The sequence below is a fragment of the Rana temporaria genome, chromosome 10, assembly GCF_905171775.1.
Source record: "Rana temporaria chromosome 10, aRanTem1.1, whole genome shotgun sequence".
Lineage (NCBI taxonomy): Eukaryota > Metazoa > Chordata > Amphibia > Anura > Ranidae > Rana > Rana temporaria.
The window spans coordinates 26,115,559-26,131,868 of NC_053498.1; the positions used below are offsets into that span (position 1 = coordinate 26,115,559).

Here is a 16,310-nt window from a genome sequence, read left to right on the forward strand (position 1 = left end):
AAGTAACTTGCATTTTAAAACCAGTCCAGTGAAAGCATATGACACTGGTTTTCAATTACTTCTCTACTTTGTTTTTCAATTGTATTACTTCCTTATTTGATCAAAGTGAACAATGTTCCATTAACGTTTAACCTTGACAAATTGCACAGTTTCTAATGATAAGAATTAGACCTTGGTTTCTAAAACTGTTCTGAGCTCTCTGTGTATTCAAGGCCACTTCCTCTTTGCTTACTTTGAGCTATACTGTTTTACACAGAATAACGCTGCACCAAATAAAGCCTACTAAAGCCAGACAGATAGCATGAGATACCCTTGCTGAATATGTAATTATATATATTATTTTTATTTATTTATATTTATTTTTTGTGTCAAAATACCAGCTTTATATACTCACTGGCCACTTTACAGCAGGGGAAAAAAACCTTCATGATCTCTCGAGAGGCAATCGGATTTTCCCTGGATCAACTTTACCTATAAATGTTATTATCCAGTTATATTATGTACATTTAGGAAATAATCTAGGCCTTTTTTAAAGCAATGTACTGAGCTGGCCAGAACCACGTCTGGAGGGAGTCTGTTCCACATTTTCACAGCTCTTACTGTGAAGAAACTTCTACGTATTTAGAAATTAAATATTTTTTCCATCAAGACGTAAAGAGTGCCCCCTTATCCTCTGTGATGAGCTTAAAGTGAATAACTCAACACCAAGTTCACTATATGGACCACTTATATATTTGTACATGTTGATCATATCCCCGCAAATCTCCTTCTCAAGAAAGAATACATTCAGTTCCTCGAATCCTTCCTCATAGCTGAGTTCCTCCATGCCTCTTATCAGTTTGGTTGCCCTTCTCTGAACTTTCTCCAGTTCCCCGATATCCTTTTTGAGAACTAGTGCCCAAAACTGAACTGCATATTCCAGGTGAGGTCTTACTTATAATTTGTACAGGGGTAAAATTATCTATCTCTCTCTCTCTCTCTCTGGAGTCTATGGCCCGGATTTACAGAGCACTTACGCCGACGTATCTCAAGATACGCCGCGTAAGTGTAACTATGCGCCGTCGTATCTGTGCGCCGTGCCCACAATCTGAGATACGCCTAAAAATAGGCTTCATCCGACCGACGTAACTTGCCTACGCCGGCGTATCGTAGGCGCATATTTACACATTTGCTGCTCCCATGGATTTTCTATGCACATATGCAAATGAGGGATATACGCCGATTCATGAACGTACTTGCGCCCGGCGCAGAATATACGCGGCAAATGAGGCAAAACCCATGCAAAGGTATGGACCAGGGAACTCAAGCCGTCAAATTTTACGTTGGTTACGTTGGACATGAATATGGCTGGGCATAGGTTACGTTCACGCCGTAGGCAGTGATCCGACGTATCTTAGGCATTCGTTCCGACGTGATTCTGAGCATGCGCACTGGGACGGCGCATGCGCCGTTCATTATTCGTATCTGTCTGTCTCTTAGCCCATCATTTGCATGGGGTCACGCCTCATTAGCATGGCTCACGCCCACTTCCGCCTACGCCGGATTACGCCGAGGAAACCCAGCGCAGTTTGGGAGGCAAGTGCTTTGTGAATTCTGTGCTTGCCTCTCTGCGCTGCGTCGGCGTAGCGTATATTAGATACGCTACGGCGGCATAAATATGCGCCGATGTATGTGAATCCGGGCCCAGTGGCGGTGCGTCCATAGGGACGCAGGAGCGCCGCCCCATCTGGCTCGCTCACAGCCAGTAAAATATACAGATTCATACACTATATGAATCTGTAAATTTTTGCCGCTGCCGTCCACTATTCAGCTGGCCGGAAGTTGAGCGCCGGTCAGCTGAATAGCGGCAGCTGACTGGCTGTGTGGAAGTGCCTATCAGGGCCAGCGGCTGTGTACTGTATAACCTCTATGTAATTCAATGTTCTTTTGCTGTACCGCAACTCATATTCTATTTACAATCCCACAATCTTCCCCTTTTTTTGACAATTTTGATATATGCAAATAAATCATTTCATACTACATTGTATCCTATTTGTCTAATTGAGCTGCCTAAAAACCCCACCTGGGAAATTTTCTCTGTTGTATCACAACGGGGTGAGTAGCAATTTTTCTCTCCACTCCGTGTGTTCTGTCCCTTCTATTTCTTATTATTTATAACTTTTTAAACTTTGGCCTTTTAAACTTATTGCTCATGGGAATATACTTTGCAGTGAGTTCATATACAGTCTTTTTGAAGAATTCCCATTTCTATTTTGTGTTCATTGATGCTAATATTCCCTCCCAGTCTAAGTCCTGGAGAGCAGCCCTCATCCTTGGAAAACTTCCTCTCTTAAAGAGGAAGTAAACCCTGATGGGTTTTACTTCCTCTTTTTTTCCCTGCAAAGGTAAAGCATAATTGGCTACTATGCATCGCATAATAGCCCATTATGTGGCACTGACCTGCAGGAGAAGCCCGCAATGTCCCCGTCTTCCTCACTAGCAGCTAGCGTCCATTCTTCACCCCTCTTCCTTTCGGGGGGGGGGCGCGAACTCCAGCTCTGTGACTGTCTGCCTTTAACAGCATGACCCCAGCTTGAAACGGCACAGCGTGCCCTTTCAAAACGGCGAAGTGTTTTTATCTTTCCCATATGTGTTTGTTGCTTATAGCGGACATTAAATGAAACCATGTTATGGTCACTGCTACCCAGGTGTTCATTTATAGGAATATTTGTAATAAGCTCTGTATGATTTGAGATTACCAGGTCCAGCAGAGCATCATTCCAAGTCGGGCCTCAAAAAAATGGACCATAAAAATATCTTGTAATAGGTTTAAAAATGTGTGCCCTTTAACTGTCCCAGCAGTGCCATTACTCCAGTAAATTAACAGGTAGTTAAAATCCCCATTATCATCACTGTCATAGCCCTTTCCATCTGCGCAAGGAGCTCAGTCTCCACCTCCTCATTAACACTGGGAGGTCTATAAGAAACTCCAATGATTACCTTTGTAGGACACACACACGTACAGTTTCACCCATAATGCTTCAGACTAATCATACTCTCCATCAACTAGGTCCTTTTTCAAACTCGCTTTGAGATCACTTCTCACACAGAGACAGACACCACCACCCTTCCATTTTACCCTGTTTCTCCAAAAGAGAGTATAGCCAGTCATGTGAAGAATGAAGCTAAGATTCAGCAATACCAATTAAATCATATTTTTCCTTGTGCACCAGAGCTTCCAACTCACCTATTTTGCTTGGCAGACTTCTGGCATGGGTGAACAAACACTTTAATTCATTGTCACATTTTGCACACGTACAGTATGTTGCATATTTTTTACTTTAGTACAAATAGTACCATTTCCAGTGGTTGTATGTAACATGGGAACCTTCATATCATCTGCCATAGCCCCCCAATCTTTCCCCATTCCACACACCAATAGAGGCTGACCCCTGTCTGACATGTCTGCCCCAATATAATCAAATTCACCCTCCCTCCTCAATCCTAGTTTAAATACTCCTCCAGCCTTCCCATACACCTCTCCTCCAGCACAGCAGACCATTTAGGTGCAAACCATCTTTAGCATATGGCATATAGGTTGCCCCCCGATGAAAAGTCAGCCCAGTGCTCTAAAAACCCAAATTCCTCCTTCTTACACCAGGTCTTTAGCCATGCATTCAGTTCTCCAATATCCCCCGGTCTTTCCTGTGTTGTGCTTGCCTCGGGCAATATTTCCGAGAATATCACCCTGGAGGTCCTTCCTTTCAACTTTCAGCCTAGTCCATATATACATTTCCAGTCAACAGATGAAATTGTAGGCTCTTTGTATTCAATTTCTCTTCTAATCTTAGCTTCTCTGTTGAAAAAAAAAAAAAAGTTGTTTTATACAGAACTCAATGGCATCAGCTCCAATTGAATCACAGCATTGACCTTATTTTCTTCCTACGTTTTTTTTCCTGCTTTTTTCAAGCACAGTAACATTTGACTTTTTAATTCGAGAGTTCTGGAATAAAACAGGTCCTGCTATGCTTGTTCTGTAGAAAATACAGAAATAGCTCTGTAATAGCAGTATTGGGAATGTTACCTGTAATCAATGGTTATTTGTAAAGGAAAAAAAAATCTTTAAATCATAAAATACAATTTTTTGTTTTCCTTTGAAATCTCATGAAATCCTATAGTCTGTGTGGTTGAACGCATCACTTGAAAACAAATGTTTTTCCCAATAATAGCTTTCCAAATAAATAACCTAATAAATGTATGAACTGGTGTGGAGAACTAGCAGCATGTCTAAATTAAATACATTCTTTCCTCTACAGAGTAAGTGAACCTGAATACCACCTAGGTAAAGTAGAAATTTTTGTTTACATACACATATGTTTGTAGTATATATATATATATATATATATATATATATATATATATATATATATATATACCCCAGGGGTCTCCAAACTTTCTAAACAAAGGGCCAGTTTCCTGTCCTTCAGACTTTTGAGGGGCCGGACTGTGATCATTGGGAGTAGAAAGATCCCGACATCAGTGGGGAAAAAAAACTCTCAAACTTCGGTGCTCCATCATTGGTGTTAGCATCAATAGACACTAGGGATTAGCCGAACACCCCCGTGTTCGGTTCGCACCAGAACCTTCGAACGGACCTAACATTCGCGCGAACGTATCGAACCCTATTGACGTCTATGGGACTCGAACGTTCGAATTCAAAAGTGCTAATTTTAAAGCCCAATATACAAGTTATTGTCGGAAAACTGGTTTGGGGACCCGGGTCTTGCCCCATAGAACATGTATCAATGGAAAAAAAAGTTTTAAAAACTATCGTTTTTTTCTCGAGCAGCGATTTTAATGATGCTTTAAGTTAAAAAAAAAAATGAAAAATGTCTTTAAATATCATACCTGCTGGGTGTCTATATAGTAGTGGCACCTGTTAAGATTACTATTAGAAAAAAGTCATTTAAAACTACTTGCGGCTTTAATGTAATGTTTGGTCCCTGCAATATGGATGAAAATCACTGAGAAAAATAGCATGGGTTTCCCCGCCCCCCTCCCCCCCCGGTCATTAAAAAAGCCCCTTTGGCCCTATATACTTTGTACAGGTGGTGCAAACAAGACAGGGACTGTAGGTTTGTTGTTAAGTAGAACCTATTTGTAATTTTTAACTGGTAGTTCTTTAAAGTGTAGCTTCAACCATAAAATCTTTTTTTAAGCTTTTCTGAAAACAGAGAAGGGTTATCATATCACCCCTGTAACATTTGTTTTGCTGTCTGTGTGCATCTGTTCAGAAGATTGCACCTCACTTTATGTCCCAATGAAATTATTTTTTGAAAAACATTTTTTTTTGTGAAACAAGGATTGTGATAAAGCATCAGTGGACAGGAGACACCTCTTACAAAAGAGAATTTCCCTTCCAAGGGGTAGATTTCCTCTCACTTCCTGTTGGCTCGTTCCGTTTGCAATTAGGAGTCGTTTGTAATTTGGATGTTTGAAAGTAGGGGCCTGCCATATATAGTCTGCAGAAATTTGGGACCTAGGTGTTGGTGTTGCCACAACAGTGTAAGCCCTCACAGTTAGTCTTGGTGGGCGCTGGAACGCCCTGCTGTGAAATATTAGATCAAGAATTGTAATTACACGCCCCTGTTGAACAGGGGCAGAAAAATTGGGCCTTAGGCACTGGTGGCGATGCCCAGAACCAATAATGTTCCCACTAGCTATCAGCAAGATCATTGAGGAGGAAAAGGATATTGAGTCAGCAGCATAACAGGACAGTCACTCAGCATCAGCATAGGCAGTCTCCAAGGGATCTGACATTTCCCAAAAAATATTCAGTTACATCAGCATCAGGTGCTTGGCTTGGTTGATCCAAGCCTGATTCATTTTTATGAAGGTCAGTCGATCGACGGAGTCGGTGGAGAGGCGTACCCTGTGATCGGTCACAAAGCCTCCAGCAGCACTAAATATACATTTTGAAAGAACGCTGGATGCAGGACAAGCCAGTAGCTCAATTGCGTACTGTGCAAGCTCTGGCCAGTGATCCATCCTCAAGACCCAGTAAGCCAGAGGATTTTCAGTGGGGAAGGTGTCCAAGTCTGATCTTGCCCCTAGGTACTCCCGCACCATGTAAACCAGACGCTGGCGATGGTTGCTGGAACCGGTCATACCTTGGGGCTGCGGACTAAAAAATTGACGCATCGGTCAGACGGCCACCTTCTCCACCGCTCCATCTTTGACTCTTCGAAGCCTCAGCAACACGTTGTCCAGGACCAGGATTTGGTAATCCCCCAGGTTCTGGGAACGCGTTGCACAGACCTTTATGCAAGGCCTCCCGAAGATGTTTCATCTTCTGTTCCCTCTGCGACGGCAAGATAAGCTCCGCAACCTTACTCTTGTAACGTGGATCAAGGAGAGTTGCCAGCCAGTAATGATCCCTCTCCTTGATACCACGAATACGAGGATCCTTAAGCAGGCTTTGCAGGATCAGGGAGGCCATGCAGTGTAGGTTTGCTGAGGCATTCGGGGCACAGTCCTCTGGGTCACTGAGGACGACAGGATCCGCAGCCACCTTATCCCAGCCACGTAAAAGTCCATGGGTTCCTTGGGACTGTAAATGATCCCTTGAAGACTGCTGCTGCTGATGCTGAGTGATAGGCTCCACCTCCATGCTGATGATACAATCCTCCTCCTCTTCCTCCTCGTCCCCTTCCTGTGTGCTAGGCGGGCAAGCAGGACCACTATCTGAATAAAGGGGGCCTTGAGAGGTAAGGAAGTCCTCCTCTTCCTCCCTCTGTTCTGCCTCAAGGGCCCTGTCCATTATTCCACGTAGCGTGTGCTCCAACAAGTGAATAAGAGGGACAGTCTCACCGATGCATGCACTGTCACTGCTCACCATCCTTGTGGCCTCCTCAAATGGTGACAGGACAGTGCATGCATCCCTGATCAAGGCCCACTGGCGTGGGGGAAAAAAACCAAAGCTCCCCTGACCCAGTTCTGCTGCCGTATTGGCACAGGTACTCATTGATGGCCCTCTGGCCATGCTGCAGCGGCTGCACACGCAGCAATGTAGAGTTCCATCTGGTGGGCATGTCACAGATTAGGCGGTTCTTGGGCAGGTTGTATTCCCTTTGGAGGTCTGTCAGCCGAGCAGTGGCATTATATGACCTTCGGAAATGCACACAGACTTTCCTGGCCTGCTTCAGGACGTCCTGTAAGCCCGGGTACCTGCCCAAGAACCGCTGCACCACCAAATTCAGAACATGAGCAAAACAGGGCACATGGGTCAGTTGTCCCTGTCGCAGGGCAGAGAGGAGGTTGGTGCCATTGTCGCTAACCACCATTCCTGGCTTAAGCTGGCATGGCGTCAACCACCTCTGAGCCTGCCCCTGCAGAGCTGACAGAACCTCTGCCCCAGTGTGGCTCCTGTCTCCCAAGCACACCAGCTCTAGCACCGCATGGCATCTCTTTGCCTGCATTCCTGCGTAGCCCCTCGTACGCCTACGGAGCATGGCTGGTTCCGAGGACACATTAGCACAGGAAGAGGCCACAGAGGAAGAAGAAGAGGAGGGGGTGGAGGAGAGAGGTATGTCACAACCGGTAGGAGTGTTTTGGAGGCATGGTGGCGGAACAACCTCCAACAATACTGTACCTTGCCCTGCGTCCTTCCCAGCTGCCAGCAGAGTCACCCAATGCACCGTGAAAGAGAGGTAATGTCCCTGTCCATGTCTGCTGGACCATGAGTCAGCGGTGATATGCACCTTACCACTGACCCCCATGTCCAGCGAGGCATGGACATTGCCTTCCACATGGCGGTAGAAAGCTGGAATCGCCTTCCGTGAGAAAAAGTGGCGTTTGGGAACTTGCCACTGAGGTACCGCACATTCCACAAACTCACGGAAGGGGACAGAATCTACCAACTGAAAAGGCAGCAGTTGAAGTGCTAGCAATTTCGCTAAGCTAGCATTCAACCGCTGGGCATGTGGATGGCTGGGAGAGTACTTCTTTCGGTGCTGCTGGGGCAGGGAAATTTGGCTGGTACAATCGGACATCGGTGTACCGATAGTAGATTGCCCGCATGTACTACTAGGTTGTGACACACCTAATTCTACACCTTCAGTCCTATCAGTGCAGGCTTCAAAGAGGACTGAGGGTATAGTGGGGTTGGAGATCTCAGCTAGCTGATGAGGGGCAAGGGGAGTTCCGCTTTGTTCTTTGGTGTGGGTCTTTCAGGTATGCTTGCCAACGAACTGCATGGCAGGTCGACATATGTCTGGTCAAGCATGTGGTGCCCAAGCGGGTGATGTTTTGGCCACGCGAGATACGCTTGAGACATATGTTGCAAATAGCAACGGTGCGATCTGATGCACGTCTCCAAAAAGGCCCACACCAAAGAACTTTTGCAGTAACGTTGAGACACAGCCGCGCCCTGCACAGGCGTAGCTCTGCGATGTAATGCAGTTGGTGTGCTGCCCTTAAGCTGGCCCCTGGAGGGCATCCTGCCTCTTTGAAGATGTGCCTGTGCCTCTTCCTCCTCCTCCTCCTCCTCTCTCCTATCAGGCACCCACGTAGAGTCAGTGACCTCACCATCCCCTCCCTCCTCATCACTGTCGAAAACCTGGCAGTATGCTGCAGCTGGGGGAACATGACTGCCAGATTGCTGTCCTTCTCGGGCACCCCCTCTCTCTGGGCTCACATTACTGCCTTCCTCTGTGTTCCATCATCGGAGCCTTCAAAACGCTGCACATCTTCATGCAGCATGTACCCAACACTGGCCCAGATTCAAGAAGCAATTGCGTCTGCGTAACCATAGTTATGCAGCGCAATTGCTTACTTGCGCAGGCGTAACGACTTGTCCTGATTCAGAGAGCTTGTTACGCCGACTGCAGCCTAAGATATGTGTGGCATAAAGCTCTTATGCCCTCATATCTTAGGCTGCATTCTTACGCAAGCCGCTAGGTGGTGTTCCCGTTGTGGTCAGCGTATAGTATGCAAATTGCATACCAACACCGATTCACAACGTTACGTGAGCCCTGCGTACGTAGTTTACGTATGTCGGGTTTCGAGTAAGGCTGCACATTCTAAAAGCAGGGGCAGCCAATGCTAAGGATACCCGTCGTTCCCGCGTCGCGAGGTTTAAATTTTACGTTGTTTGCGTAACTGAATCGTGAATGGCGCTGGACGGTACAAACTGGCATAAAGCCTGAACCTAGGAGAAATATATACAGCATCTTGGATGCAACCAGGGAATTTAACCCGCCTACTGTCACAATATATATATATATATATATATATATATATATATATATATATATATATATATATATATATATATATATATATAAAACGCTTGAATAAGGACATATTGAAAAGAAAGTGACCTGTTACAAGATCCAGTGAAGCATTCCAGTGTTTGTTGAATACACAACTTTGTCTTTTTTATTATAAGAACTTCAAATTCAATGAAGATCAGCCATTAACAGACAACCCAGAACATTCTATAATACATTTTTATTGATAATATGATAACGTCATTTTATTTATAATTGTATCTCATTTGGGTTTTAAAACAATCCTTTTACACCATTTACATTTTATCTTTTTTTTAGAAACACCAGAAAATCAAACATATGTAAATGTTCCTGAACACATCTATGAAAGAACTTTGCCAGGCACTCAGGTAATAGAATTATTATTATTATTTATTTATTTGTGTAATAAAAAAATCTTATTAAATTCCACTAAAAGGTCACTGGAACTCGATCATGGAAAATTCCTAGAATCTCATGCTCCAATTTCTATAATAGATCCCAGAAGAAACAAATATTTAGGGTCCTTTCACACAGGCTTTCTGATCAGGTCAGTTTTTCGGGCAGACCTGATCGGACCTTGTGGTCTCCTCTAGGGAGCGGCGGGTGTCAGTGGACACATATCCGCTGACAACCACTGCCATCAGATCCGATCCTGCACGCAAATTCTAGAGAGATGGTGATCATTTTTTCTGTCTGGCAGATCGGATAGGATCAAATGAAAATGTACAGTGGAGTGGACACAAACCTTTCATCTGCCTGCACAGTGGGGATCAGCGGAGCAATCGTCCCTGAGCAAGCAGAAACCTCAAGACAGAGGCACCCATGTGAAAGGGGCCTAATTTACTCGGCAGAAATCCACTGAGTTTACATCTATGCGTTTTTTTGTGCAATTTGCAGTTTGCAGAAATGCACTACAGTTCATTTAACAAGGTTTCCTATGGTACAAGTTCACATCTATGCATTTCACAGCCAGTGCGTTTTTGGAAAGGGTCGGGACTTTTCCCCCTGCGATTTGCAGCAATAAACTCCAATGGAACCGCACCAGAAATGCAAGTGTTATGTTTGTGATGCGATTTTTGATGTGTTTTGCGGTTTTTATTTTATCACTGTATATAGCTGGTTGCTAAGCAGGGGGCCGGGTGGGAACCCAGCCGCCGAGTCCTTAACCAATAATTCATCAGCTATCAGCAGGCTTCCCCACTGACGGCTAATTGTAAAAAATAAATAAAAAATGTTGAACAAAATGGCGTGTGGTCTCCCTTCGGGTCTAGTATGGATTCCGAGTGGACCCTCTGCATATTTATTGTTTTTAAAGCACCCATCCCCCCATGTTGAGGGATGTGGCCTGGTATGGTTCATGAGGGAGGAGGGCGCTCGCTCGTCCCCTCCCTTTCTTTACCTGCCAGGCGGCATGCTCGGATAAGGGTCTGGTATGGATTTTGGGGGGAGTTGGTCCCCTCCGAATCCATACTAGACCCTTGGGTCTATTTTGCCTATTTGCCAAAAAGGCAAAATTCAGACCGAATTCCAGTTTGGTTCTAATCAGAACCTCATCTATACTAACCATATACATAATAGGTACAAAGCACTCCTTTACCATTGGCATTGCATTTGAAATGGGGGCTTTTTTTTGGACCTATGTTCGAACTCCACGCCTATTGATAGATCACAAATAGGTATTACAGTAGCAGGGGGCCGATTTGCTTACTACCCTAATAACAGCAACTTGGAGGTTTATTTTTTAAAACATTTGTTGTACAAATGTCAGAAGTACTCGTGTTCATTAACCACTTCACGACCTCCTCATGTACATTTACATCTGCAGAATGGCACGGACAGGCACAATCACGTACCTGTACGTGCCTGCCTAGACGTGGGTGGGGGGTCCGATCGGGACCCCCCCCGGTACATGCGGAGGTCGGGTCCGCTCGGGGAGCGATCCGGGAAGACGGCGCGGCTATTTGTTTATAGCCGCTCCGTCGCGATCGCTCCCCGGAGCTGAAGAACGGGGAGAGCCGTGTGTAAACACGGCTTCCCCGTGCTTCACTGTGGCGGCGCATCGATCGAGTGATCCCTTTTATTAGGGAGACTAGATCGATGTCAGTCCTACAGCCACACCCCCCTACACTAGTAAACACATACACAGTGATCCCTAAATGTTACAGCGCCCCCTAGGTTTAACTCCCAAACTGCAACTGTCATTTTCACAATAAACAATGCAATTTAAATGCATTTTTTGCTGTGAAAATGACAATGGTCCCAAAAATGTGTCAAAATTGTACGAAGTGTCCGCCATAATGTCGCAGTCACAAAAAAAAAAAATCGCTGATCGCCGCCATTACTAGTAAAAAAAAAAAAAAAAAAATGCAAAAAAACTATTTTGTAAACGCTATAAATTTTGCGCAAACCAACCGATAAACGATTATTGCGATTTTTTTTACCAAAAATAGGTAGAAGAATACGTATCGGCCTAAACTGAGGAAAACTATTTTTTTTATATATGTTTTTGGGGGATATTTATTACAGCAAAAAGTAAAAAATATTGAATTTTTTTCAAAATTGTCACTCTATTTTTGTTTATAGCGCAAAAAATAAAAACCGCATAGGCGATCTAATACCACCAAAAGAAAGCTCTATTTGTGGGGAAAAAAGGACGCCAATTTTGTTTGGGAGCCACGTCGCACGACCGCGCAATTGTCTGTTAAAGCGACGCAGTTCCGAACTGTAAAAACCCCTTGGGCCTTTAGCCAGCATATTGGTCCGGGGCTTAAGTGGTTAAATGAAATGTCCTATCATTTTTGTAAGAGAATAATGCCAATATTTTCCGCTCCATCCAGAGACCAAAATGTGGTATCATGTTCTCATCGAGGTGTTTTAGAAAGTTATGTAGCACTTTGTACACTGAATGGAGCTAAAAAGAATGGAAATTAATCTCTTACAAATATTAGTGACATTTATTTAGCATGTATGAATGCTTTATAAATAGAGCCCTAGGTGTGTGTAATGACAATAAAAAAAAAAGCACACACACACAAAATTTATTAGAGGATTGTAATAAAAAAAAAAAAAAAAAAATAGGTCTGATCTTCAACCTAGTTTTTTGGTCCACTAATTTTTAATCATAACTAAAAATGTTTTGCTGATAACCTTTGTCATTTTTGTATGATGTAATATATGTGTCTTTTATATGCAGGGGAACACAAGTCAAGAATCTCACTATGAGGTAAATATTATACTATTTGTATTGTTAATATAAATTTTTATGCTGGGAATTTGCACTGAAATGGGTTTCTGGCTACTATTACAGTGCATCTAAAATAATCATTGGTGTTCTGGTTATACTGCACTGTTTGGAAAATGCTGCACTGGGAAATCTAATGTTAACAACTTCTATATGAAGAAGATACAGTATATTTTACTTATACTTGAAATCCCAGTCCTATAATTATGTTCCAGCCAAGCTAACTGACTTTCTTTCCACAAATAGCAACTAGCACACAATGACAAATCCATATACAGCAACATGGCAAATACTGCTGGAAAATACTGAAGGTAACAACTTTCTTATGTATATCTGTCTAGTTATTGCTTATCAATTACTTCCTCTAATGACCATTTCCTCTCTTTACATTCTTAACACTTTACAGTAACCCTTTTTTTTTTTATTTGGCGCCCAAATACTAAAATGCACTTTTCTTACCAGAAAATACACCTAAAGCCTCAAAGTATAACTGTTTAAAGCAAGACCGATATAAACTGAACCATAAATGCAAATATTTTTTTCTTGGAGCTAAATATGTGTTTTTATTGATGTTGAAGTAAATGTTTAAAATTTAAAGGGGTTGTAAAGTCCTATTTATTTATTTTTTAAATAACAAACATGTCATACTTGCCTCCTCTGTGCAAGGGTCTTTTGCTACCTCTTTTGGGGTCCACCAGGGGCGTTCCTGGCCCCTCCCCGCATCGAGTGCCCCCACAGGAAAAGTGATTTCCCTCAGGGCACTTATGCAGGCGTGTCCTACTGCTGCATCCATTGACAGACAGCAGGACTCGATCCTGCCCCTGACTCCTGTGTCATTGGATTTGATTGACAGCAGCAGGAACCAGTGGCTCCTGTTGCTATCAATCTATCCAATGAGAACCCAAGACAGTGGCTGGAGCTGGTGTGCTTGTCCCCGTTGCTGGAAAGATCGGGTTTGGGTAAGTAAAAGGGGGCTTTGGGGGGCTGCTGCAGCACAGGTTTTTCACCTCAATGCATAGAATGTATTAAGGTCAAAAACCTCAGGGGTTCTCTTAGACCAGGCCCAGACTGGGACAAAAAATAGGCCTGGGTATTTTGGATTGAACATGTTAACTGGCCCCTTCCCCACTCTCCACCCTGACAGATCCCCTGAGAGAAGGAAGGGGGAAGCCAGCAGAGGTGTGAGGTGGAGGGGGGGTTGAGGTGGGACCAGGAAAGAGCATGGGGTGGGACGAGATCACAGGGAGGAAGAGGAGAGCACAGGGGGCAGCAGAGAGCATGGGGGAGGTGAAGAGCACAGTGAGGTTGGCAGAGAGCATGGGGGGAGGTGGAGAGCACAGGGGCCTGGTGAAGAGCATGGGGGGAGGTGGAGAGCATGGGGGGAGGTGGAGAGCATGGGGGGAGGTGGAGAGCATGGGGGGAGGGCCGCCGGAGAGCATGGCGGGAGACGGAGAGCCCAAGGAGGGCGGCGGAGAGCATGGCGGGAGGCGGAGAGCCCAAGGAGGGTGGGGGAGAGCATTGGGGGAGGTGGAGAGCACAGGGAGGGCGGTGGAGAGCACAGGAAGGGAGGTAGAGAGCATGGTGGAGGGTGCCAGAGAGCATGGGGGAAGGGGGAGAGCACAGGGGGGCTGGTGGAGAGCATGGGGAGGGCGCCAGAGAGCATGGGGAGGGCGCCGGAGAGCAGGGAGAGCAGGGAGGGTAGAGGAGAGCGTGGGGGTGGTGGAGAGCACAGGGGGGGCTGGTGGAGAGCATGGGGGGATGTGGAGAGCACGGGGTAACAGTAAGCATGGTGGGAGGGGGAGACCACAGGGGGGCTGGTGGAGAGCATGGGGGGAGGTGTAGAGCACAGTGGGGCTGGTGGAGAGCATGGGGGATGTGAAGAGCACAAGTGGGGGTGGCGGAGAGTATGGGGGAGGTGGAGAGCACAAAAAGGGCGGCAGAGAGCATGGGGAGGTGGGGACCACAGGGGGGCTGGTGGAGAGCATTGGGGGAATTGTGGAGAGCACAGGGGGCAGTAAGCATGGGGGGAGGTCGAGAGAGAGCACTGGGGGGCAGCAGAGAGCATGGGGGAAGGTGGAGAGAGCGCTGGGGGAGTGGCAGAGAGCATGGTGGAGCCTAGGTGGAGAGCACGGGGGGGTGGCAGAGAGTATGGGTGGTGTGGAGAGCCCGGGGGGGGGGGGGCAGAAAAAGAAGCAGGATAGGAGGAGCAGTGGGGCGGCTGCATATAGAACAAGGCCTCTCATCTAGCTCCTCCCCCTCTATGCTTATGTCCACCTGGCGCGGAGAGGCTGGATGAGTGGCTCGTGCTCAAAGAGCCTTATGCCCTGCAAGAACTTGCAGCCTGGTGGCCCCGGCGGCCACAGCCCACCTGGCAAGTTCCCGGTTTGCCCTATGGCCAATCCGGGCCTGTATTCGACCCATGATGTCATCCTTGTGCACAGTTGAAGCTAATCCAGCTCAGACTGTGCTTAATTCGCTTCTTCCTCAGCCAGAGTTTGACAGCTCTGAACCCAGAAGTTCTCAGAGGTGAGTTTGCTTCTGGGTTCATACTACCCAGGGAAAATCTGCAAATTGTTACCGATGGAAACAAATGGGTTAAACCATATCTAAAGCCATGTTTTTTGTAGTTCATAGAGTAGAGAGGGGTTACAACCCCTGATAGTTGTCTTCCTTTTAGTTTGTTCTATATTATTATACAACACCATTCAATGATGTTTAATACAATATTTGTCAATGTTTACATTTCATTTCATTATTTGTCTTTAATTTTTCCTCTAGGATTTTTAGATGCATCATACTCACATAATGCATACGACCCCCAATCAGCATGAGGACATAATTTCTTCTGTGAAATTCTCCCTGCATCATCTTATCTCAACCTACAAAATAGTGCAGACCAGACCATATACTTTTCACTGTTCTATAAAGAAATAGTACTGCTATATATTGGTCATGGTCAATGAATGAGGGCTGAAGCAAGTTTGGTATTGGTAATTTAAATGACAATGAAAAAGTCAGTGACCAAATAAGTATAATTTTATTTCACCCATGGAGCAGGCAGAATGTTTGTTAAGCTGTTACCTTGCAGTGCTGGGTGCTGTATTAAAACATACTGCTGGTTTGTTGGGCTTCTACCTAGGAGTTGGTCCTGGAATGGGTTGATGACTGTTGTAGGAGTATTAGATTGTTAGCTTTTTCAGGATGTATATGAATTTCAGTGGGGACTGTGTAAAGCTCTGTAGAATATGATGAGGTACTTCTGATGAAGTCAAGAGAGTTCATCAGAGGAGTCAGGAGTATGTAATACACCAAATTCAGGGGTTAGGAGTACTTAATGCACAGAGTTTGCCCAATCGCGTTCTTCGATCAACTAACCAAAATCTACTACAAATTCCCAAGGCCTGCTACAAGACCAAAGGAGAACAAAGATTTGCAGTCCAAGGTACTCGACTGTGGAACGCGTTACCAACCAACATCCGAACGGAAGTGAATTCACCAGGCCTTCAGGAAAAAACTCAAGACCTACCTATTCTGAAGGCTAAATAGAAGGAAATGGGTATCAAGCGCCTTGAGGCGATTCAGTTCGCATTTGTAGCGCTATACAAGTTATTCACTCACTCACTCAGAGTGCAGGGGTCAGGAGTGTGTAGCAAAGTTCAGAAGCAGGAGTTTGTAATGCACAGAGTGAAGGGGTCAGGACTGTGACATGGACAGAGTGTAGGGGTCAGGAGTGTGAAATGGATACAGCGCAAGTGTCAGGAGTGTGTAAGAGTATGCAG

The 16,310-nt window shown here is 45.2% G+C and overlaps 1 protein-coding gene across 1 annotated transcript in view; it reads left to right on the forward strand.

Moving 5' to 3' along the window:
- LOC120915819 (carcinoembryonic antigen-related cell adhesion molecule 1-like) overlaps nt 1-15,953 on the forward strand; it is a 113,750-nt gene extending 97,797 nt beyond the window's left edge. Inside the window, exons 10-14 of the mRNA XM_040326618.1 lie at nt 4,296-4,321; nt 9,588-9,658; nt 12,484-12,513; nt 12,778-12,842; nt 15,310-15,953. Coding sequence (XP_040182552.1) covers nt 4,296-4,321; nt 9,588-9,658; nt 12,484-12,513; nt 12,778-12,840 — 190 coding nt within the window. The 3' untranslated portion in view covers nt 12,841-12,842; nt 15,310-15,953. The remainder of the gene's footprint in view (nt 1-4,295; nt 4,322-9,587; nt 9,659-12,483; nt 12,514-12,777; nt 12,843-15,309) is intronic.
- Nucleotides 15,954-16,310: the final 357 nt, after the last annotated feature.